The following is a 21,234-nucleotide window of genomic DNA, read 5'->3' on the forward strand; positions in this document are numbered from 1 at the left end:
TCAAGTAATGATGCACTGTCATTTCTCTGCTTATTTGAGCTGTTCTTGCCATAATATGAACTTGGTCTTTTACCAAATAGGGCTATCTTCTGTACATTCCCGCTACCTTGTCACAACACAACTAATTGTCTCAAACGCATTAAGAAGGAAATACATTCCACAAATTAACTTTTAAGAAGGCACACCTGTTAATTGAAATGCATTCCAGGTGACTACCTCATGAAGCTGGTTGAGTGAATGACAAGAGGGTGCAAAGCTGTCATCAAGGCAAAGGGTGGCTATTTGAAGAATCTCAAATCTAAAATATATTTTGATTTCTTTAACACTTTTTCGGTTACTACATAATTCCATACGTGTTATTTCATAGTTTTGATGTCTTCACTATTATTCTAAAATGTAGAAAATAGTAAAAATAAAGAAAAACCTTTGAATGAGTAGGTGTTCTAAAACCTTTGACCAGTAGTGTACATACTTTAATTATCACACCCAGTTTCCTCTGCAATAATGCTGCAATATTATCAATTGCTTTCAGTAGAAACACTCATTAACATGCCTTGTTTCGGAGGGACCATCGCAAAGAGGACAAAACACAATGGATTCTTAAAATAAGATTTTTTTAATATGACTTATTATCATAAAGATATATTTACACACTTTACAGAAATAGAAAATAAAAACACAAAGCTACGCATGAAAGGAAAAAATAAAATAAGTACTCCAAGAGCTAAAGCTTATATTTTATAAATTAGAAACCAAAAGTTCAAATATGTACACAGTATTTCAACCATTTCTGATACACTTGTTTCGTCATTTATTTATTTAATTTTTGCCCAGTTCAACATCAAAACAGAGACAGGGACTGTACAGTTGGCCTGGTGAGTAATATGAGCACATACCTTCGACAGTAGTAAAGAGGTTCAGGTGTAATACATTGTCTTTTTAACTGCAGTTTGCTTGTGACCTAGTAAGTAACACTGTTGCAATGGCATTTCAGCCTAAGCACTCTGGAGCTCCCTCAACTACTCTGAATGGTATTGATGGTGGACCCAGTTTGCCATGTAGATGGAGAACATTGTCATAATCAATGGGAGGAGGGGCCTTCTCTATTCTGGGGTATGAATGTCTCATTTGAGGCAGCGAGATAATGACAGATCATTTTCATCTCCCGCGGGAGATCAAATCTAGTTATCCTTTGGATTGTCCCGCCTGTGGAATTGTGGGACTGCATCGGGATTGAATCTTAGCCACTTGATCCTGCAGATACCCCCACTCTGTGTGTGTGATGTATGACGGGTTTAGATGCATAAGGTAAAACCATGGAATGTATTGCATGCTAGCTAAGTCGTTTTTCTTGGTGGGTCGTGTTACGTTTGGAAAGGGGTTTTACTGTAGCTTGTCAAGAGCTGAGAGAAAGTGACAGCGACATCAAAGATTAAAAACCTAGTGGTTTTGATTGACTCTTTGTGGGGACTGCCTACAGCTAGAGCGAGACAGTGACCCATGGCTAAGCTGCAGTTTTCATCACTAGCTTGCTAGCTGCTAGACTCCTTTCTCCACCAGTCATACACATTTATCCCTCCACTGCTTCCTACTCCATACACACTCCCAGCCAAGTGCACATTTCTAAAAGTGGAAAATGAGCTGAGCACAAACATGGTACGTTCTTCTCGGAACAAACAAACCAGTGAAAACATGCTAACATGTGCATAGGAACATTACTCAGGCCTTGTGATGTAACAAATAAGAGGATTGTGAGGAAACAAGATGAGAGGATGGCAATCGTTTCTCTTGCGTAAGCTTTGCTGGAAAAGACCATTAAGGAAAATGTATTGGTTTCCCATTTCAGTTTGAGCCTGGATGTGCTTGTCCTTCTACACCACAAGCTCCATTAACCTAAAATGGAGGCCTGTAGGGTATGTTTTATAGGAGAAGAATGCGTGAAGCTCTCACCTGTCTACAACATATTGTACTGCAGACAAAATGTTCTATTATTGTTTACGACCACAAAATATACAGCTGTATTCCACACTGTATTTAAAAAAAGTACGCTTTGGACAACCAGCTAGACAAGAATCAGACGACCAAAAATTGTCACAAAACACTGGAGAGCCATTTTATACCAAGGGTTTTCAGTTTTTTTTTAACCAGCAGCATAATGGAATTGCAAAAGTGCAGCCTGGCTTGCCCGTACAAAGAAGTCTTGGAGCAAAGCCAGGTGATTGATATTTGGCTTTGGAAGTTTGGATCCAACTGATAACCAACTAGGGTGGACTAGCAGTGATTTGGGGAGACCAAGACTCAAATTGTACTCTATACATAAACATTGGGTCTGCATTTGGAGGGGCGGCTCGGCTGGTGCAGATGGTGGGGATACATTCATGAAGAACAGTGCGGATACAGACATTGCTCTGCTTCCTTAACACTAGCTTCTCAGACTGGAAAATAGTGATTTTAAACCTATTATTTTGAGCCAATCCAGCCCAACTCTTGTGGCTTAGAATGCCCATCCCCAGCCCCTATCTCCCTACTAGCTACCTCCCCCCATAATAATACGTGAGCAAAGATACTGAGCAAAAGCTGTCTTATTTAGAAGGAGCATTAATAAATGCTCTGTCTGAGAGGGTATGAAATAATCATGGTGCGACTGAAATTATGATTTCACAGTGCCCTTAAGATTGAATACATTTTTAATCAAGGTGAGCTTGGCTGGGTGAGTTACCACTGTGATTTGAGATGCTCTCTTATTAAGAGCGTCTCATGCTGGGAGGCAGAGGTGTCGGGAAACTGTTTTTTAATTCTAATCTCTGGGTGAGAAACAGTAATGGGGGAAAGATAACATATTGGAAATCTTGGTTGAAACCAAGCAGGTTAAAAAACAACCTTACAATTTCCTCTCTTGGCCACATGTAAAACAAATTGGGGGGGGGGGGTGATTGGTAACAGTCTAGTAGTGAAAGCCATTCTTACTGTAGTTGAAACCAGATTTGGATAAAGAGACCAACAGAAAAACAGATTTCCCCCATCCCTCCACATCTAATAGCAAACTGGATGCTGATTGGATGGCATCTGCTCTACATGTCCCAATTGCAGCATGTTACATAAATCAACAGGGGGTTTAAGGTTGTAGAGGGGGGGAAGGGTGTGGTTCCAATCTAAGCCAATTTGACAATAAGCTCAGCCTGTGAGTGGCCTCAGCCAGCCTATGGGGAGGCCCATCTGAGAGAAATTAACCATGGGATTTGATGAACATCATGATCAAAGCTATGACCACCTGTGCTGTGGAAGCGCAAGCTAAAAAGGCAACTGTACCCAACAGAGGCATAAAGAACCATAATGACTTAGCAAGGACTGAATCTGGATACATGGCTATAGTGGTGTTATACATAGGCAGGGAGAGTAAAGATACAGTATACGTCAATATGCTTATCATATATAAATGTTTGTGTTTCTTAAATAAATGTGCAAAATAGAGACTGCTCTGGCACAAGCTTCTATCACAGCACCCTGAGAAAAAAAGAAATGAAAATAGAAACAAAAAATCTGAACAAAACAGTAATATATTCCAGTATGATGGAAAGGCATAGCACATTCCATCAATCAAAGATCTCGGTCAAAGGGTCGAAACAGCCTCACGCTAAACAGTCAGAGAAGAGAGCACTATTGGTAGGCTGAACATGGTGGTATAATTACTGAGCTGACAGCATGTCTGCTTGAAATGTGTTTTTGGTCTAATTTAACTGGACTCCTTGCTACCACTGCCTGTAAATGGGATTTTTCTTGTTGTCTAGAAATGTATCATAATGCATATGTGTCAGTGTTATCGAGACTTCAAACAAGAGGTAATGTGTTTCTCATTTCTCTCTTCCTTTCGTTCCTTCGTTCCTGGCAGCATTGTGGAGTAGTTTATTATTTGGCACTTCATTAAAAGGCAAGGGAGTCTGTCGTTCAGAGAGCAGACCAGACCACCCCTGCCAGTTAACAGTCGTGTAGAGAAGCTACTGGGGGCTTCAGAGTGGCGAGGAGGCTGAGGATTGGGAATTGGGATCAGAGGACTCTTATCTCAGGTGGGACAACGTGTCTGCAACGTTGGGAAGATTGCTTAACCCCCCCCCCCCCCGAGGTGTTAATGGGGTTAGTAACATGTAAAGAGTTTGGTTTAAAGAATCTTTCAGGTGAAGTAATTATCATGATTGTTTTGACTACATGTGCTGTAATGTGCTGTAAAATGGAATCCTCACTCGGGTCCAATTTTTGTTTACTTCACATCTTTTGCTGAAATTATCATGAAATAAAAAGGATAATTATTTTATCCTTTCTCTACTTTCTGAAAGGAAAACCTCAGATTGAGTTTTGCTGCAGACAGGTGAAAATGTCTTGGGTGAATTTGCGAACCTGGCTTTAATGGATCTGCGAAACATGTTGTAGAATAAATACAGTCAACTTGTTGAACTCTGCCACTGCCTTTCCTCACTATCACCACCCGTTTACTAGTAAAGCCAGAAGTAGTTACACGGCAATGGAACTAATGGCTGTGGTCACCTTGGATCTGAGAGGATGGGAATACCACACCATGGAGAAGTGACTGACGCTTTAAGACTAAGACTGTTTGGAACCAGGCTCCCTGTCAACCACACATCATGCAAAGTGTGCAACACCGACGAGACCAGCTATGACAGGGCTCTAGAAAGCAAATTATAGAAAACACTTGGGGGAGGAGACAGAGATAGGGAGCAAGGGAGTGAGAGAGAGAGAGCGAAATAGAATCTGATAGCTTGGGCTCAGTACCCCCCACCCCCCCTTTCCCTGCCCCCAATTCTTCTTAGAGCTGAGGGTGAGTGGCTTGTCCTGATTGTTTTGTGGACAGAGAAGAGTTGCTTGAAGAACCAGCAGGTGCTATGGGACATCACTCTTCAGGCTGGGCAAGCGTAGGCCCATCGTTGCAAGGCCCCCCAAGGCAAAGGAAGAGCATAGAAATCAGAACTTGGGGGTGGGCGCTCGAAGCAGTGCCTGCAAAACAAAAACAGAAGACGACAAATGTGCCATAAGTCCAGTGAAATTTTCATGAACATTTATGTGAGTCATGCAGCCATTTTATTTCCCCCTTACAATAGAAAGCCCTCTAGGATTCAGTGTTGTTCTTGAGTTAACCTGTTGACACGGCCGGATAAAAAACGTACCCGATTTAATCTGGTTACTACTCCTGCCCAGTAACTATAATATGCATATAATTAATGGCTTTGGATAGAAAACACCCTAAAGTTTCTAAAACTGTTTGAATGGTGTCTGTGAGTATAACAGAACTCATATGGCAGGCAAAAACCTGAGAGGATTCTGAACAGGGAGTGGCCTGTCTGACAAGTTGTTGTTCATCTTGGCTCTTTTTATTGAAGACTGAGGATCTTTGCTGTAACGTGACACTTCCTACGGCTCCCATAGGCTCTCAGAGCCCGGGAAAAAGCTGAATGATATCGAGGCAGCTCCAGGCTGAAACACATTATCGCTTTTGGCAAGTGGCCGATCAGAGGACAATAGGCTTAGGCGCGTACCCGAGTCGACCCCATGCTTTATTTTCTTTCGTCTGTTTACCTAAATGCAGATTCCCGGTCGGAATATTATCGCTTTTTTACGAGAAAAATGGCATAAAAATGGATTTTAAACAGCGGTTGACATGCTTCGAAGTACGGTAATGGAATATTTAGACATTTTTTGTCACGAAATGCGCCATGCTCGTCACCCTTCTTTACCCTTTCGGATAGTGTCTTGAACACACGAACAAAACGCCGCTATTTGGATATAACAATGGATTATTTGGGACCAAACCAACATTTGTTATTGAAGTAGAAGTCCTGGGAGTGCATTCTGACGAAGAACACCAAAGGTAATAACATTGTTCTTATAGTAAATCTGACTTTGGTGAGTGCTAAACTTGCTGGGTGTCTAAATAGCTAGCCCTGTGATGCCGGGCTATCTACTTAGAATATTGCAAAATGTGCTTTCACCGAAAAGCTATTTTAAAATCGGACATATCGAGTGCATAGAGGAGTTCTGTATCTATAATTCTTAAAATAATTGTTATGCTTTTTGTGAACGTTTATCGTGAGTAATTTAGTAAATTCACCGGAGGTTTGCGGGGGGTATGCTAGTTCTGAACGTCACATGCTAATGTAAAAAGCTGGTTTTTGATATAAATATGAACTTGATTGAACAAAACATGCATGTATTGTATAACATAATGTCCTAGGTGTGGCATCTGATGAAGATCATCAAAGGTTAGTGCTGCATTTAGCTGTCTTCTGGGTTTTTGTGACATTATATGCTAGCTTGAAAAATGTGTGTCTGATTATTTCTGGCATGGTACTCTGCTGACATAATCTAATGTTTTGATTTCGTTGTAAAGCCTTTTTGAAATCGGACAGTGTGGTTAGATTAACGAGAGTCTTGTCTTTAAAATGCTGTAAAATAGTCATATGTTTGAGAAATTGAAGTAATAGCATTTCTAAGGTATTTGAATAACGCGCCACAGGATTCCACTGGCTGTTACGTAGGTGGGACGATTTCGTCCCGCCGGCCCTAGAGAAGTTAAATAATGCAATGTTTGATTGGAAATGGTAATGACGAATCAAATCGCCCTCAAACACAAAGATATAACCAGCTGATTAAAACACAGAAATTGCAGTTTACTGTCTGAAGGGATAAAAAAAAAGAACTAAAAAAACATTGTGGAAAAGTACACTACTTGTTTCTATTGTACTATGCTTACAGCTAGGGATGCCGTCTGGACCGGCAGCCTTGCGAGGGTTAACACGTTTAAATGCTTTACTCATGTTGGCTGCGGTGAAGGAGAGCCCGCAGGTTTTGGTAGCGGACTGTGTCATTGGCACTGTATTGTCCTCAAAGCGAGCAAAGAAGTTGTTTAGTTTGTCTGGGAGCAGGACATCGTGGTCCGCGACGGGGCTGGTTTTCTTTTTGTAGTCCGTTATTCACTGTAGACCCTGCCACATACCTCTCATGTCTGAGCCGTTGAATTGCGACTCTACTTTGTCTCTATACTGACGCTTAGCTTGTTTGATTGCCTTGCGGAGGGAATAGCTGCACTGTTTGTATTCGGTCATGTTTCCGGTCGCCTTGCCCTGATTAAAAGCAATGGTTCGCGCTTTCAGTTTTGCCATCAATCCACGGTTTCTGGTTGGGGAAGGTTTTAATAGTTGCTGTGGGTACAACATCACCGATGCACTTGCTAATAAACTCACTCACCGAATCAGCGTACTCATCAATGTTACTGTCCGATGCTATGCGGAACATATCCCAGTCCATGTGATCGAAGCAATCTTGAAGCATGGAATCAGATTGGTCGGACCAGAGTTGAACAGACCTGAGCACGGGCGTTTCCTGTTTTAGTTTCTGTCTATAGGCTGGGAGCAACAAAATGGAGTCGTGGTCAGATTTTCCAAAAGGAGGGCGGGGCAGGGCTTTGTATGTGTTACGGAAGTTAGAGTAACAATGATCCATGATTTTTTCCTGGACCATTGTTTTCAGATTAGCCTTATTAAAATCCCCAGCTACAAAGAATGCAGCCTCAGGATATGTGGTTTCCAGTTTACATAGAGTCCACTGAAGTTCATTCAGGTCATCGATGTGTCTGCTTAGGGGGGATATATACGGCTGTGATTATAATCGAAGAGTATTCTCTTGGAAGATAATGCGGTCGACATTTGATTGTAAGGAATTCTAGGTCAGATGAGCAAAAGGACTTGAGTTCCTGCATGTTGTTATGATCACACCACGTCTCGTTAATCATAAGGCATACCCCCCCGCCCTTCTTCTTACCAGAGAGATGTTTGTTTCTGTCGTCGCAATGCGTGAAGAAACCAGGTGGCTGTACCAACTCCGATAGCGTGTCTTGAGTGAGCCATGTTTCCATGAAACAAAGAACGTTACAATCTCTGATGTTTCTCTGGAAGGCAACCCTTGCTTGGATTTCGTCTACCTTGTTGTCAAGACACTGGACGTTGGCGAGTAGTAAACTCGGGAGCGGTGTGCGATGTGCCCGTCTACGGCGCCTGACCAGAAAACCGCTTCTTCTGCCCCTCCTGAGGCGCCATTGTTTTGGGTCGCCGGCTGCGATCCGATCCATTGTCCTGGGTGGTGGACCAAATAGAGGATCCGCTTCGGGAAAGTCATATTCCTGGTCGTAATGTTGGTAAGTTGACGTTGCTCTTATATCCAATAGTTCCTCCCGGCTGTATGTAATAAAACTTAAGATTTCCTGGGGTAACAATGTAAGAAATAATACATAAAAAACTAAATACTGCATAGTTTCCTGAGAACGCGAAGCGAGGCGGCCATCTCTTTCGGCGCCAGATGTTATCCTCGGCGTACACATCACAGACAAACTGAAATGGTCCATCCACATAGACAGCATGGTGAAGAAGGTGCAACAGCGCCTCTTCAACCTCAGGAGGCTGAAGAAATTTGGCTTGTCACCAAAAACACTCACAAACTTTTACAGATGCACAATCGAGAACATCCTGTAGGGCTGTATCACCACCTGGTAGGGCAACTGCTCCGCCCACAACCGTAAGGCTCTCCAGAGGGTAGTGAGGTCTGCACAACGATCACCGGGGGCAAACTACCTGCTCTCCAGGACACCTACACCACCCGATGTCACAGGAAGGCCAAAACGATCATCAAGGACAACAACCACCCAAGCCACTGCCTGTTCACCCCGCTATCATCCAGAAGGCGAGGTCAGTACAGATGCATCAAAGCTGGGACCGAGAGACTGAAAAACAGCTTCTATCTCAAGGCCATCAGACTGTTAAACAGCCATCAGTAACATTGAGTGGCTGCTGCCAACATACTGACTCAATCACTAGACACTTTAATAATTAAAAATTGGATGTAATAAATGTATCACTAGTCACTTTAAACTACACTACTCATCTCATATGTATATACTGTACTCCATACCTTCTACTGCATCTTGCCTATGCCGTTCGGCCATCGCTCATCCATATATATTTTTATGTACATATTCTTATTCATTCCTTTACACTCGTGTGTATAAGGTAGTTGTTGTGAAATGGTTAGATTACTTGTTAGATATTACTGCATGGTCGGAACTAGAAGCACAAGCATTTCGCTACACGTTCAAATTCACCTCCATTTTGCCTGAGGTGTCAGAATATAATGGATGAGCTGCCTTTGACAATGAAACGGAGGGAGGTTGTGGTTCTGGATCGGGTGTGGTTTAAGTAGTGTGATGGATATTGTCAAGTGAAGCACCTTCCCTAGTCATAACGTACACTAATTAGGGCCAATTATGACTTGGATCCATATTCTGGCATATTGAGAAATCGATTTTTTTCTCCAACTCGTGCCTCCATTGAACTCGGTCGAGCTTAGATCTTTCCTCCGGGGTGAAACAATGTGTTGCAACAGCTTTTTCTCAAGACATGCATCCTACCATCAGAAAAAAAAGGAAAAGAAAGGAGGAGACATGAACAAAGACAGAGTGGTTTCAATGATGCCTGCCGGCTATATCCCTGCTGGTTATCAGGCCTCGTGAAGAGATAATTCCCAGACTGCGCTCAGCTGGGGGAGAATGTTTCATATATTCTCTGGTTCAGTTGAACATGTTGATTAAAGAAGATTCTTCTTTATGAAGGGTTTTGATGGTTTTATCATGGAGTCAATTGGGGACAGTAGACAATGGCATCCTCCTATAGGGTCTCCTAACTTTCTCAACATTCCAACCAAGGCAAACTAACGGCTTGATTGGCATGCTGGTCAGGTTGAGCTAACTGGAATGCCTTGTTATGAGAATGCAGGACTTTACATTCGGAAACATAATATTAACTTTCACTGCTATGTGGATGACACACATTTTGGATGACCCAAAATTGCCCTCCCTGGAAGCCTGTGTTTCAGACAGAAGGAAGTGGATGGCTGCAAATTGTCTACTTTTAAACTTGGACAAAACAGAGATGCTTGTTCTAGGTCCCAAGAAACAAAGAGATCTTCTGTTGAATCTGACAATTAATCTTGATGGTTGTACAGTCGTCTCAAATAAAACTGTGAAGGACCTCGGCGTTACTCTGGACCCTGATCTCTCTTTTGACCAACATATCAAGACTGTTTCAAGAACAGCTTTTTTCATCTACATAACATTGCAAAAAGCAGAAACTTTCTGTCCACAAATGATGCAGAAAAATGAATCCATGCTTTTGTCACTTCTAGGTTAGACTACTGCAATGCTCTACTTTCCGGCTACCCGGATAAAGCACTAAATAAACTTCAGTTAGTGCTAAACAAGGCTGCTAGAATCTTGACTAGAACCCAAAAATTGGATCATATTACTCTAGTGCTAGCCTCTCTACACTGGCTTCCTGTTGACGCAAGGGCTGATTTCAAGGTTTTACTGCTAACCTACAAAGAATTACATGGGCTTGTTCCTACCTATCTTTACGATTTGGTCCTGCCGTACATACCTACACGTACGCTACGGTCACAAGACGCAGGGCTCCTTACTGTCCCTAGCATTTCTAAGCAAACAGCTGGAGGCAGGGCTTTCTCCTATAGAGCTCCATTTTTATGGAATGGTCTGCCTACCCATGTGAGAGACGCAGACTCGGTCTCAACCTTTAAGTCTTTATTGAAGACACATCTCTTCAGTAGGTCCTATGATTGAGTGTAGTCTGGCCCAGGAGTGAAGGTGAACGGAAAGGCACTGGAGCAACGAACCGCCCTTGCTGTCTCTGCCTGGCTGGTTCTCCTCTCTCCACTGGGATTCTCTGCCTCTAACCCTATTACAGGGGCTGAGTCACTGGCTTACTGGTGCTCTTCCATGCCATCCCTAGGAGGGGTGCGTCATTTGAGTGGGTTGAGTCACTGACATGATCTTCCTGTCTGGGTTGGCGCCCCCCCTTGGGTTGTGCCGTGGCGGAGATCTTTGTGGGCTATACTCGGCCTTGTCTCAGGATGGTATGTTGGTGGTTGAAGTGATCCCTCAAGTGGTGTGGGGGCTGTGCTTTGGCAGAGTGGGTGGAGTTATATCCTGCCTGTTTGGCCCTGTCCGGGGGTATCATCGGTTGGGGCCACGGTGTCTCCCGACCCCCTCCTGTCTCAGCCTCCAGTATTTATGCTGCAGTAGTTTATGTGTCGGGGGGCTAGGGTCAGTCTGTTATATCTGGAGTATTTCTCCTGTCCTGTGTGAATTTAAGTATGCTCTCTCTAATTCTCTCTCTCTATCTTTCTCTCTTTCTCTCTTTATTTTTTTCCTTCTCTCTCTCGGAGGACCTGAGCCCTAGGACCATGCCTCAGGACTACCTGGCCTGATGACTCCTTGCTGTCCCCAGTGCACCTGGCCATGCTGCTGCTCCAGTTTCATCTGTTCTGCCTGCGGCTATGGAACCCTGACCTGTTCACTGGACGTGCTACCTGTCCCAGACCTGCTGTTTTCAGCTCTCTAGAGACAGCAGGAGCAGTAGAGAACCTGTGAATGATCGACTATGAAAAGCCTACTGACATTTACTCCTGAGCTGCTGACCTGTTGCACCCTCGACAACCGCTGTGATTATTATTATTTGACCCTGCTGGTCATCTATGAACATTTGAACATCTTGGCCATGTTCTGTTATACTTTCCACTCGGCACAGCCAGAAGAAGACTGGCCATCCCTCATAGCCTGGTTCCTCTCTAGGTTTTTTCCTAGGTTCTGCTAGTTTTTCCTAGCCACCGTGTTTCTACACCTGCATTGCTTGCTGTTTGGGTTTTAGGCTGGGTTTCTGTACAGCACTTTATGACATCAGCTGATGTAAGAAGGGCTTTATAAATAAATGTGATTGATTTGCAGGGAAAAAGCTCTAAATGAGGTGAACTATGAACTTAGCAAGGCGAGAGGAGCCAGAGAAGATAGAAATCTTTGTCTTGTTGTGATTGAAGTGCTGTTAGCGGTGAAAGCATTGTCAGTGAGCCATTCTCTTTTATAGAGCTCCACCAACTTCCTGAAGTTTCCCTCATTGTGCGGGCGCCATTCTGACACTGAAAATAAGCCATTGACTGAGCAAAGCCACATTTTTTGGGCTGTGCAAAGCATTGAACCTTTTAGGTCCTGTGTTGTCCCACGAGCACGTGTGCCCTAGCTTGGGGCTTGTTCCTTGCTTGCACCTTTGTGCCACTGCATCTGAAGTTCCCTTGGGCTTGGAGAGGAAAGTCTAAATAATTCTCTCTCCAAAAATGCTACAAAAACAATAACATTCCATCATTTTCCATAGATTGTAAAACCCAGGTGGGGACAAAAGAAAGTGGAGCTTCTCACCTTCTAGGGCTTTTATCCACTTCCCTTTTAAACGGATTAAGCATGCCTTAAGGGGAATGACACATCTGCCTCATCCCAAGCAGCCTCGTCTATTACTGGGATTAATTTATGGCAGGCTGGCGTTGTGTGGCTGGCACCTCCTGCAAGGGGTGTTGTATCCTGCCAAGCTCTCCATGTATCTCATGTGGACTGGGAGAGACATGTGAATGGGTCTTGGGTTCCTCAATTCATGGCAGTTCTTGCACATGCCTGGGCGAATGGCCCTCCATTCAAGACCATCATTGTAGAACATACACTACTGTTCAAAAGTTTGGGGTCACTTAGAAAAGTCCTTGTTTTTAAAAGAAAAGCACATTTTTTGACCATTAAAATAACATCAAATTGATAGGAAATACAGTGTAGAAATTGTTAATGTTGTATTTGACTATTTTAGCAGGAAACGGCTGATTTTGTATGGAATATCTACATAGGTGTACAGTGGCCCATTATCACCAACCATCACTCCTGTGTTCCAATGGCACGTTGTGTTAGCTAATCCAAGTTTATCATTTTAAAAGGCTAATTGATCATTAGAAAACCCTTTTGCAATTATGTTAGCAAAGCTGAAAACTGTTGTGCTGATTAAATAATCAATAAAACTGGCCTTCTTTAGACTAGTTGAGTATCTGGAGCATCAGCATTTGTGGGTTTGATTACAGGCTCAAAATGGCCAGAAACAAAGAATTTTCTTCTGAAACTCGTCAGTCTATTCTTGTTCTGAGAAATGAAGGCTATTCCATGCGAGAAATTGGCACGAAACGTCAACAGTGAAGAGGCGACTCCGGGATGCTGGCATTCTAGGAAGAATTGCAAAGAAAAAGCCATATCTCAGACTGGCCAATACAAAAAAAGAATAAAGACGGGCAAAAGAACACAGACACTGGACAGAGGAACTCTGCCTCGAAGGCCAGCATCCCGGAGTCGCCTCTTCACTGTTAATGTTGAGACTGGTGTTTTGCGGGTACTATTTAATGAAGCTGCCAGTTGAAGACTTGTGAGGTGTCTGTTTCTCAAACTAGACATTCGAATGTACTTGTCCTCTTGCTCAGTTGTGCACCGGGGCCTCCCACTCCTCTTTCTATTCTGGTTAGAGACAGTTTGCTCTGTTTTGTGAAGGGAGCAGTACACAGCTTTGTACGAGATCTTCAGTTTCTTGGCAATTTCTCGCATGAAATAGCCTTTCCTTCTCAGAACAAGAATAGACTGATGAATTTCAGAAGAAAGTTCTTTGTTTCTGGCCATTTTGAGCCTGTAATCGAACCCACAAATGCTGTTGCTCCAGATACTCAACTAGTCTAAATAAGGCCAGTTTTATTGATTATTTAATGGCACAACAGTTTTCAGCTGTGCTAACATAATTGCAAAAGGGTTTTCTAATGATCAATTAGCCTTTTAAAATGATAAACTTGGATTAGCTAACAGAACTTGCCATTGGAACACAGGAGTGATGTTTGCTGATAATGGCCCTTTGTACACCTATGTAGATATTCCATTCAAAATCAGCCATTTCCAGCTACAATAGTCATTTACAACATTAACAATTTCTACACTGTATTTCTGATCAAATAGATGTTATTTTAATGGACAAAAAATGTGCTTTTCTTTCAAAAACAAGGACTTTTCTAAGTGACCCCAAACTTTTGAACAGTAGTGTACCTTCACCAGTACTATAGGTCAACAAGAGTACACTGAGGCTTTAGAATTACAGTTCTGATTACGTATATTTAAGGTATAGGGGGCAGTATTTTCATTTTCGGATGAAAAGCGTGCCCAGAGTCCAATATTTGCATATTATTAGTATATTTGGATAGAAAACACTCGGAAGTTTCTAAAACTGTTTGAATGATGTCTGTGAGTATAACAGAACTCATATGGCAGGCAAAAACCTGAGAAAAATCCAACCAGGATGTGGGAAATCTGAGGATTGTAGTTCTTCTTTTGAATCCCTATCGAAACTACAGTGTCTGTGGGGTCACGTTGCACTTCCTAAGGCTACCATTGGCTGTCAACAGCCTTTAGAAACGTGTTTCCTCCTTCTCCTGTTACTGGGCAGAAAATAGGAGCTCAGTCAATGAGTGGACTGCCTATGGACAAAGGACTTGGTGATGTGTGCGAGCTCGCCAGCACACCGTTCCTTCTTTTTCTTCTTGAATGAATACGCTATTGTCCGGTTGGAATATTATCAACGTTTTAGGTTAAAAAGACCCCAAGGATTGATTGTAAACAACGTTTGACATGTTTCTACGAACGGTAATGGAACTATTTGACTTTTCATGTCTGGATTTACGCTCGCGCGTTATGCCTTTGGATAGTGATCTGAACGCACGAACAAAACTGAAGTATTTGAACATAAATATGGAGTATTACGAACAAAAAGAACATTTCTTGTGGAAGTAGCAGTCCTGGGAGTGCATTCTGATGAAGATCAGCAAAGGTAAGAGAATATTTATAATACTAATTCTGAGTTTAGTTGACCCCAGAACTTGGCGGGTATCTGTATAGCTTGCTTTGATGGCGAGCTATGTACTCAGAATATTGAAAAATGTGCTTTCTCCGTAAAGGTATTTTAAAATCTGACACAGCGGTTGCATTAAAGAGAAGTATATCTATAATTCTTTCAATAACTGTTGTAAATTTTATTAACGTTTATGATGAGTATTCTTGTAAATTGATGTGGACATTCACCGGTGGTTTTGGTGGGAATATATTTTCTGAACATCACGCGCCAATGTAAAATGTTTTTTTTTTATATAAATATGAACTTTATCGAGCAAAACATACATGTATTGTGTAACATGAAGTCCTATGAGTGCCATCTGATGAAGATCATCAAAGGTTAGTGAATATTTTAGCTGTATTTTTGGTTTTTGTGATGCATGTCCTTGCTTGGAAAATGGCTGTGTGGTTTATGTCCTAACATAATCTAATTGTATGCTTTCGCCGTAAAGCCTTTTTGAAATCGGACAATGTGGTTAGATTAACAAGAAGTTTATCTTTAAAATGGTGTAAAATAGTTGATTGTTTGAGAAAATGAAATTATGAGATATTTGCTGTTTTGTATTTCGCGCCTTGCTATTTTACTGGCTGTTGAATAGTGTGTCCCGCAGGTGGGATGGTAGCGTCCCCCATAGCCCTGAGAAGTTAAGCAAGGGCACTGATTGTCTGCTAAGATGCTAGCTGTGGTGTTGTGTGATTTTCATGAGTGCTATTTTTCCCGTAAAACCTGCTTGGAGATAATTGAATGACACAGGGTATGTTTTACAATAGCGTTGAAAAGTGTGTGCAGACAGTGCCGGTAGAAGGTGAAAAGACAATATTTTCACACATTTTGGGATGAAAGACGTGTCTTACTTTTCCACACACAAAGTCTTGTTTTTCGAGACGGAAAGTAAAATATTCTTTAATGTGAAAGATACACTACTGTGGCAATGCTACGAACTCAACCCCGCTAAGTATTATCTTTGGTTAATTATTTTAATTGACATTATCAGATTGAAGGAAAACGTTTGTTCCTCTAGAGTTGACTCACCCAGATTATGTTTCTGAGTATAATCGTCCTCCCTCAAAAAGCAGTATATTAGCTTTCACTGTGTAAACAACACTTCTGGAGTAAGATGAATACATTAAACCGGTAGGCTTTGCCTGTGCCAACAATAACGTCCCTGTGTTGTGATTAAGTTGAGAGGGGAGGACGTGATAGCCATTTACAGATGTCCTTTTCTTCCTGTTACAGTTTGACTTTTCCACACACTGACTAAACATGCTGAGTGATACGTCCTGGAGAGGGATCAGTCACAAAGGCTGGATCTCACACTAGACCTCAGTTTTCATCATCAGCCCTGATGACCAGATAAAGGGTAAGATACTCCCTTTAAAGGGAATGAACTTTGGCAACAGGGGCCTATGCATCGAGATGTGTGGTGCGGTATGGAACTCACCTTGCTCTAGAATGGCATGGGCCCCTTATGGGAGAGACGGGGTCGTGGGCGTCTCCTCTTCCAGCCGGCCGGTCTGTGGCTCTGGCCACCCCTGCCGGGGTTCTGCTGGACCAGCCTTCTCACGGCGCCCGCCTCTTCTAGTGCTTTGCCATGCTCCGTGGAGGCCATGATGGGACCTGTAGAATAATAATAAACTCTTGTTAGCACCCCAAAATGGCCACCACTACACACATGTACTTTATCAATGAGTTTTGCTACTTCTGTAGGACCAGAGGTCATGCATGTTAGCACCCCAAAAGGGCCACCACTACACACATGTACTTATCAATGAGTTTTACTACTTCTGTAGGACCAGAGGTGATGCATGTCAGCACCCTAAAATGGCCTCCCTGTGCACATGTACTGTATGTAGCCTATCAATGAGTTTCGCTACTTCTATCCTCAGCTAGATTGATCCTCATTTTGATTGTGACTTCCGTGATCTCACTCTCAGCCATGTGTACGTAAGACACAAATATGGATAAGAGCTATAGCGGATGAGCCAATCGAAGATATGCAAAGATAGCATGTGTGTGGGCCTCTCTTAGCCCACCCATGCATTGAAGTTCATCAAGTCAATGTGGTGGAACCAAAACACAGCAGATGTAGCTCGACCTCTGTGAGAAACCTAAACCGTGGTGTCTCATGTCCCTTGTGACTCACTTCAAGATTGCAGATGTCTCACACACCAGGTTTGGTGAAGGTACATACCACAGCACCCTGTGCTTGACCCAAGATTAGGGACAGGCTAAATAGTAGTATGCGTCCCACAGTGTGTGTGTGTGTGTGTGTGTGTGTCAGAGAGTGAACCCAGATGTTTCTAGTCATTTCTCAATAAGTGTGGCTTGATCTTTTAAGCCTCTACTCCAAATGGTTTGATCCACTTCAGTGTCTCCGTAACCTCTTCGACCTTTTTTGCAAACTCAAAGACGTTCTTGAGAGAGTACAGACTTCCAAGGGTTTTTTGTTGAGTATCTTGATACCATTATATGATATTTAATGTGGGTGATCTTTCACACAACCCCCATTCATTGCTTTAGTCGCATAAAATGTCAGTACTTAGTTTAGTTGGAATTTTTGTGTGAGCTTGTCAAAAAGATTGAATGTCTCACAGTGGAAAATTCTAGTAAGGCTTTGTTAAAAAAGAAATAAAAGGAAAAAATTATAGTAACTAATAGATGGATGAAATCAACTCTTGTATGCAATTCATTTACAATTTGCTAACCTAATTAACTGAACAAGTTGACAACCTCGTGAAACATGATGTCATCCATCAATCACAACCCTTCCTAGCTAGCGTATAATGTTCTTAGAGCTTGGTGAAAGCGTGGTTGTCCTATGTTATTTTGCATACAACTTTCCCACAACGTTCTGGGAATGGTGCATGATAGTTGCTTGGCTTTGGAACATTCTCAGCACATTTAAGGAACTTGACAAATACATGTTATTTTCTTAGTATTTCATGACTTTTACAGAACTTTTCCTAAAAGTTCAAACATGGTTACATTTTATTTCAATTGTGGTAATGTTCTAGGAACGTTCTCCAACTGGTTGGACATTGGGAATTTTCTCAAATAGTTCAGAGAATGTTAAGAAACAACATTCTTCTGTGGGAATTTCAGTACTTGAGGATAACATTGCCTACACAGGTTTCCTCATGGTTCTATTTAAAGTCATGTTCTCAAATTGTTCCGAGAACGTTAAGAAACCTTTCCATAAAAAAACACAAGAAAACTTTTGTAACGAATGTTATTTAAAAACCTACATTCCGTTCTTAGAACGTGAAAAAAACGTTCTATAAAAACTACAAGAAAACTTTAATAACATTCAGAGAACGTTCTGAGACTGTTATTTTAAAACATATACATTCCGTTCTTAGCATTAACAAAACTGTCTATCCTCTATCTTGTTAAGTGTGTTCAACTGTGTTGGCCACACCCACTGATTGGCCACAACTGATCTTAACTCAACACTGAAGTTGGAGACATATCTTCCTCACTAACTTTAAGCGTCAGCTGTCAGAGCAGCTTACTGATCGCTGCAGCTGTACACAGCCCATTTGTAAATAGCCCATCCAACCAACTACCTACCTCATCCCCATATTTGTTTCTGTTTTTCTTCTCTTTTGCACACCAGTATTTCTACTTGCACATCCTCATCTGCACATATATCACTCCAGTGTTAATTGCTAAATTGTAATTACTTCACGACTATTGGCCTATTTATTGCCTTACCTCCTTACTTCATTTGCACACACTGTATATAGATTTTTCTATTGTGTTATTGACTGTATGTTTGTTTATTCCATGTGTACCTCTGTGTTGTTGTTTTTGTCGCACTGCTTTGCTTTATCTTGGCCAGGTCGCAGTTGTAAATTAGAACTTGTTCTCAATTGGCCTACCTAGTTTAAATAAAGGTGAAATAAAAAATAAAATAAATATTAACTTGTAGGAATTGGTCTATATGGATACAAGACTGAATCCAAACATTACATTGTTTATTTTATGTGCGTTATAAATTTCCTATGTGAAAATACTCTGGATACATTAACCTGTTATGGCTAGGGGGCAGTATTTTCACGGCTGGATAAAAAACGTACCCGATTTAATCTGGTTACTACTCCTGCCCAGTAACTAGAATATGCATATAATTATTGGCTTTGGATAGAAAACACCCTAAAGTTTCTAAAACTGTTTGAATGGTGTCTGTGAGTATAACAGAACTCATATGGCAGGCAAAAACCTGAGAAGATTTCATGCAGGAAGTGGCCTGTCTGACAAGGTGTCGTTCTTAGCTGTCCCGTGACACTTCCTACGGCTGCCATAGGCTCTCAGAAGGCGGCAAAATGCTGTATCGTGGCTTTGCAGGCTCTGGCTGAAAAAAAGTAGCGCGTTTGGGTAGTGGCTGGTTACAGTACTGTGAGACTCAGGCTCGTGCCTGCGTCGACCGAAAGCTTTGTTTTCTTTCCTCTGTTTAGCTAAATGGACATTCCCGGTCGGAATATTATCGCTTTTTTACGAGAAAAATGGCATAAAAATGGATTTTAAACAGCGGTTGACATGCTTCGAAGTACGGTAATGGAATATTTAGATTTTTTTTGTCACGAATTGCGCCATGCGCACGACCCTGATTTACCATTTCGGATAGTGTCTGGGACGACGAACAAAACGCCGCTATTCGGATATAACGATGGATTATTTTGGACCAAACCAACATTTGTTATTGAAGTAGCAGTCCTGGGAGTGCATTCTGACGAAGACAACAAAAGGTAATCAAACTTTTATAATAGTAAATCTGATATTGGTGAGTGCTAAACTTGCCGGGTGTCTAAATAGCTAGCCCGTGATGGCTGGGCTATGTACTTAGAATACATAGCACAGTGCATAGAGGAGTGCATAGAGGAGTTCTGTATCTATAATTCTTAAAATAATTGTTATGCTTTTTGTGAACGTTTATCGTGAGTAATTTAGTAAATTGTTAGCAAATTCCCCGGAAGTTTGCGGGGGGTATGCTAGTTCTGAACGTCACATGCTAATGTAAAAAGCTGTTTTTTGATATAAATATGAACTTGATTGAACAAAACATGCATGTATTGTATAACATAATGTCCTACGTGTGTCATCTGATGAAGATCATCAAAGGTTAGTGCTGCATTTAGCTGTCTTCTGGGTTTTTGTGACATTATATGCTAGCTTGAAAAATGGGTGTCTGATTATTTCTGGCTTGGTACTCTGCTGACATAATCTAATGTTTTGCTTTCGCTGTAAAGCCTTTTTGAAATTGGACAGTGTGGTTAGATAAAGGAGAGTCTTGTCTTTAAAATGCTGTGAAATAGTCATATGTTTGAAAAATTGAAGTTTTTGTATTTTTGAGGAATTTGTAATTCGCGCCACGCCTATCATTGGATATTGGAGCAGGTGTTCCGCTAGCGGAACGTCTAGATGTAAGTTAAGTAACAAAAATATTCTTTAAACATTTGGGGTAGGAGCAACTTGAGACACAAAAAATGACAAAGGTTTGAGTGAGAGGTCAAACTAGTGTCTCCAAGTTTCTCCTAAGTCATTTCAATGCACTTTTATGACTCAAAGAAGAGTCTTCAACTATAAAGTGTGTTTTTGAGCTCTCCTGGCTGTGCCGTTGAGGAACTAGAGCAATCACTGCATCCCCACTATCACACAATTACTGTTGTTGTTTACGCAATCCAAAAACGGTCCATTATAAATTGCAATCTGGGTCAGGTGGGGCTCATTTGAAAGCTTGTTCTATTGCCAACATGCCTAGCTAAATTATAAAATACGATCTTAGGCTTTCACAAGGCAATTCAGAGAAGCAGATGGTAATTTTGGTGCGCATAGAATGGAGTCATGAGTGCATTCAGATGCGTGGTCCGTAGCAGCTTTTCTTCGCAATACAACAAACATAGGCTCATTCTGTTAAGAATAACCCAGGGTATAATGGCATGTCATCTTGTAACTGTACATCAAACATAGTGATCATAAACGTTGACACTGTATATTACATTGATTTTGAGATATGGAAATTTGAAGTGCTCATTTGGCTTGTGCTTGGCTTGCTTTCAAAATACATTCAGTCCTCTTAATTTACAGCATTTCCCTCAGTCAGACAAAAATATTTGCCAAAGTTGCCAAATTAGTGGGAGGGATGGGGGCATGTTCTGAATGGCTGTCAGTCAAAAGAGCTGTGAAGCGGAGAACCTGAGCTCTGACGTCATGTATAGCATGTTACCTACCGTACAGCCATTGCGTTTCAGTTTAGGCACTTGTCAGTGTTCAAATCTGCCATTTTCAACCCGTATACAGGTACGAGTGTAAAGGGTTAATGAGTGCTTGTTTCCTTTGAAATGTGGTCTGTTTGAATATACTAAAATGAACAGCTTTG

At 41.7% G+C, this 21,234-nt stretch overlaps 1 protein-coding gene across 1 annotated transcript in view; it reads right to left on the bottom strand.

The window, feature by feature from the left end:
- Nucleotides 1–595: 595 nt before the first annotated feature.
- apln (apelin) overlaps nt 596–21,234 on the bottom strand; it is a 34,916-nt gene continuing 14,277 nt past the window's right edge. The window contains exons 2-3 of the mRNA XM_014211820.2: nt 16,297–16,472; nt 596–5,007 (exon numbers count right to left, since the gene is read on the bottom strand). Of these exons, the coding sequence (XP_014067295.1) occupies nt 16,303–16,472 (170 nt within the window). The 3' untranslated portion in view covers nt 596–5,007; nt 16,297–16,302. The remainder of the gene's footprint in view (nt 5,008–16,296; nt 16,473–21,234) is intronic.

Source organism: Salmo salar, chromosome ssa09, assembly GCF_905237065.1.
Source record: "Salmo salar chromosome ssa09, Ssal_v3.1, whole genome shotgun sequence".
In the NCBI taxonomy this organism is placed as follows: Eukaryota; Metazoa; Chordata; class Actinopteri; order Salmoniformes; family Salmonidae; genus Salmo; species Salmo salar.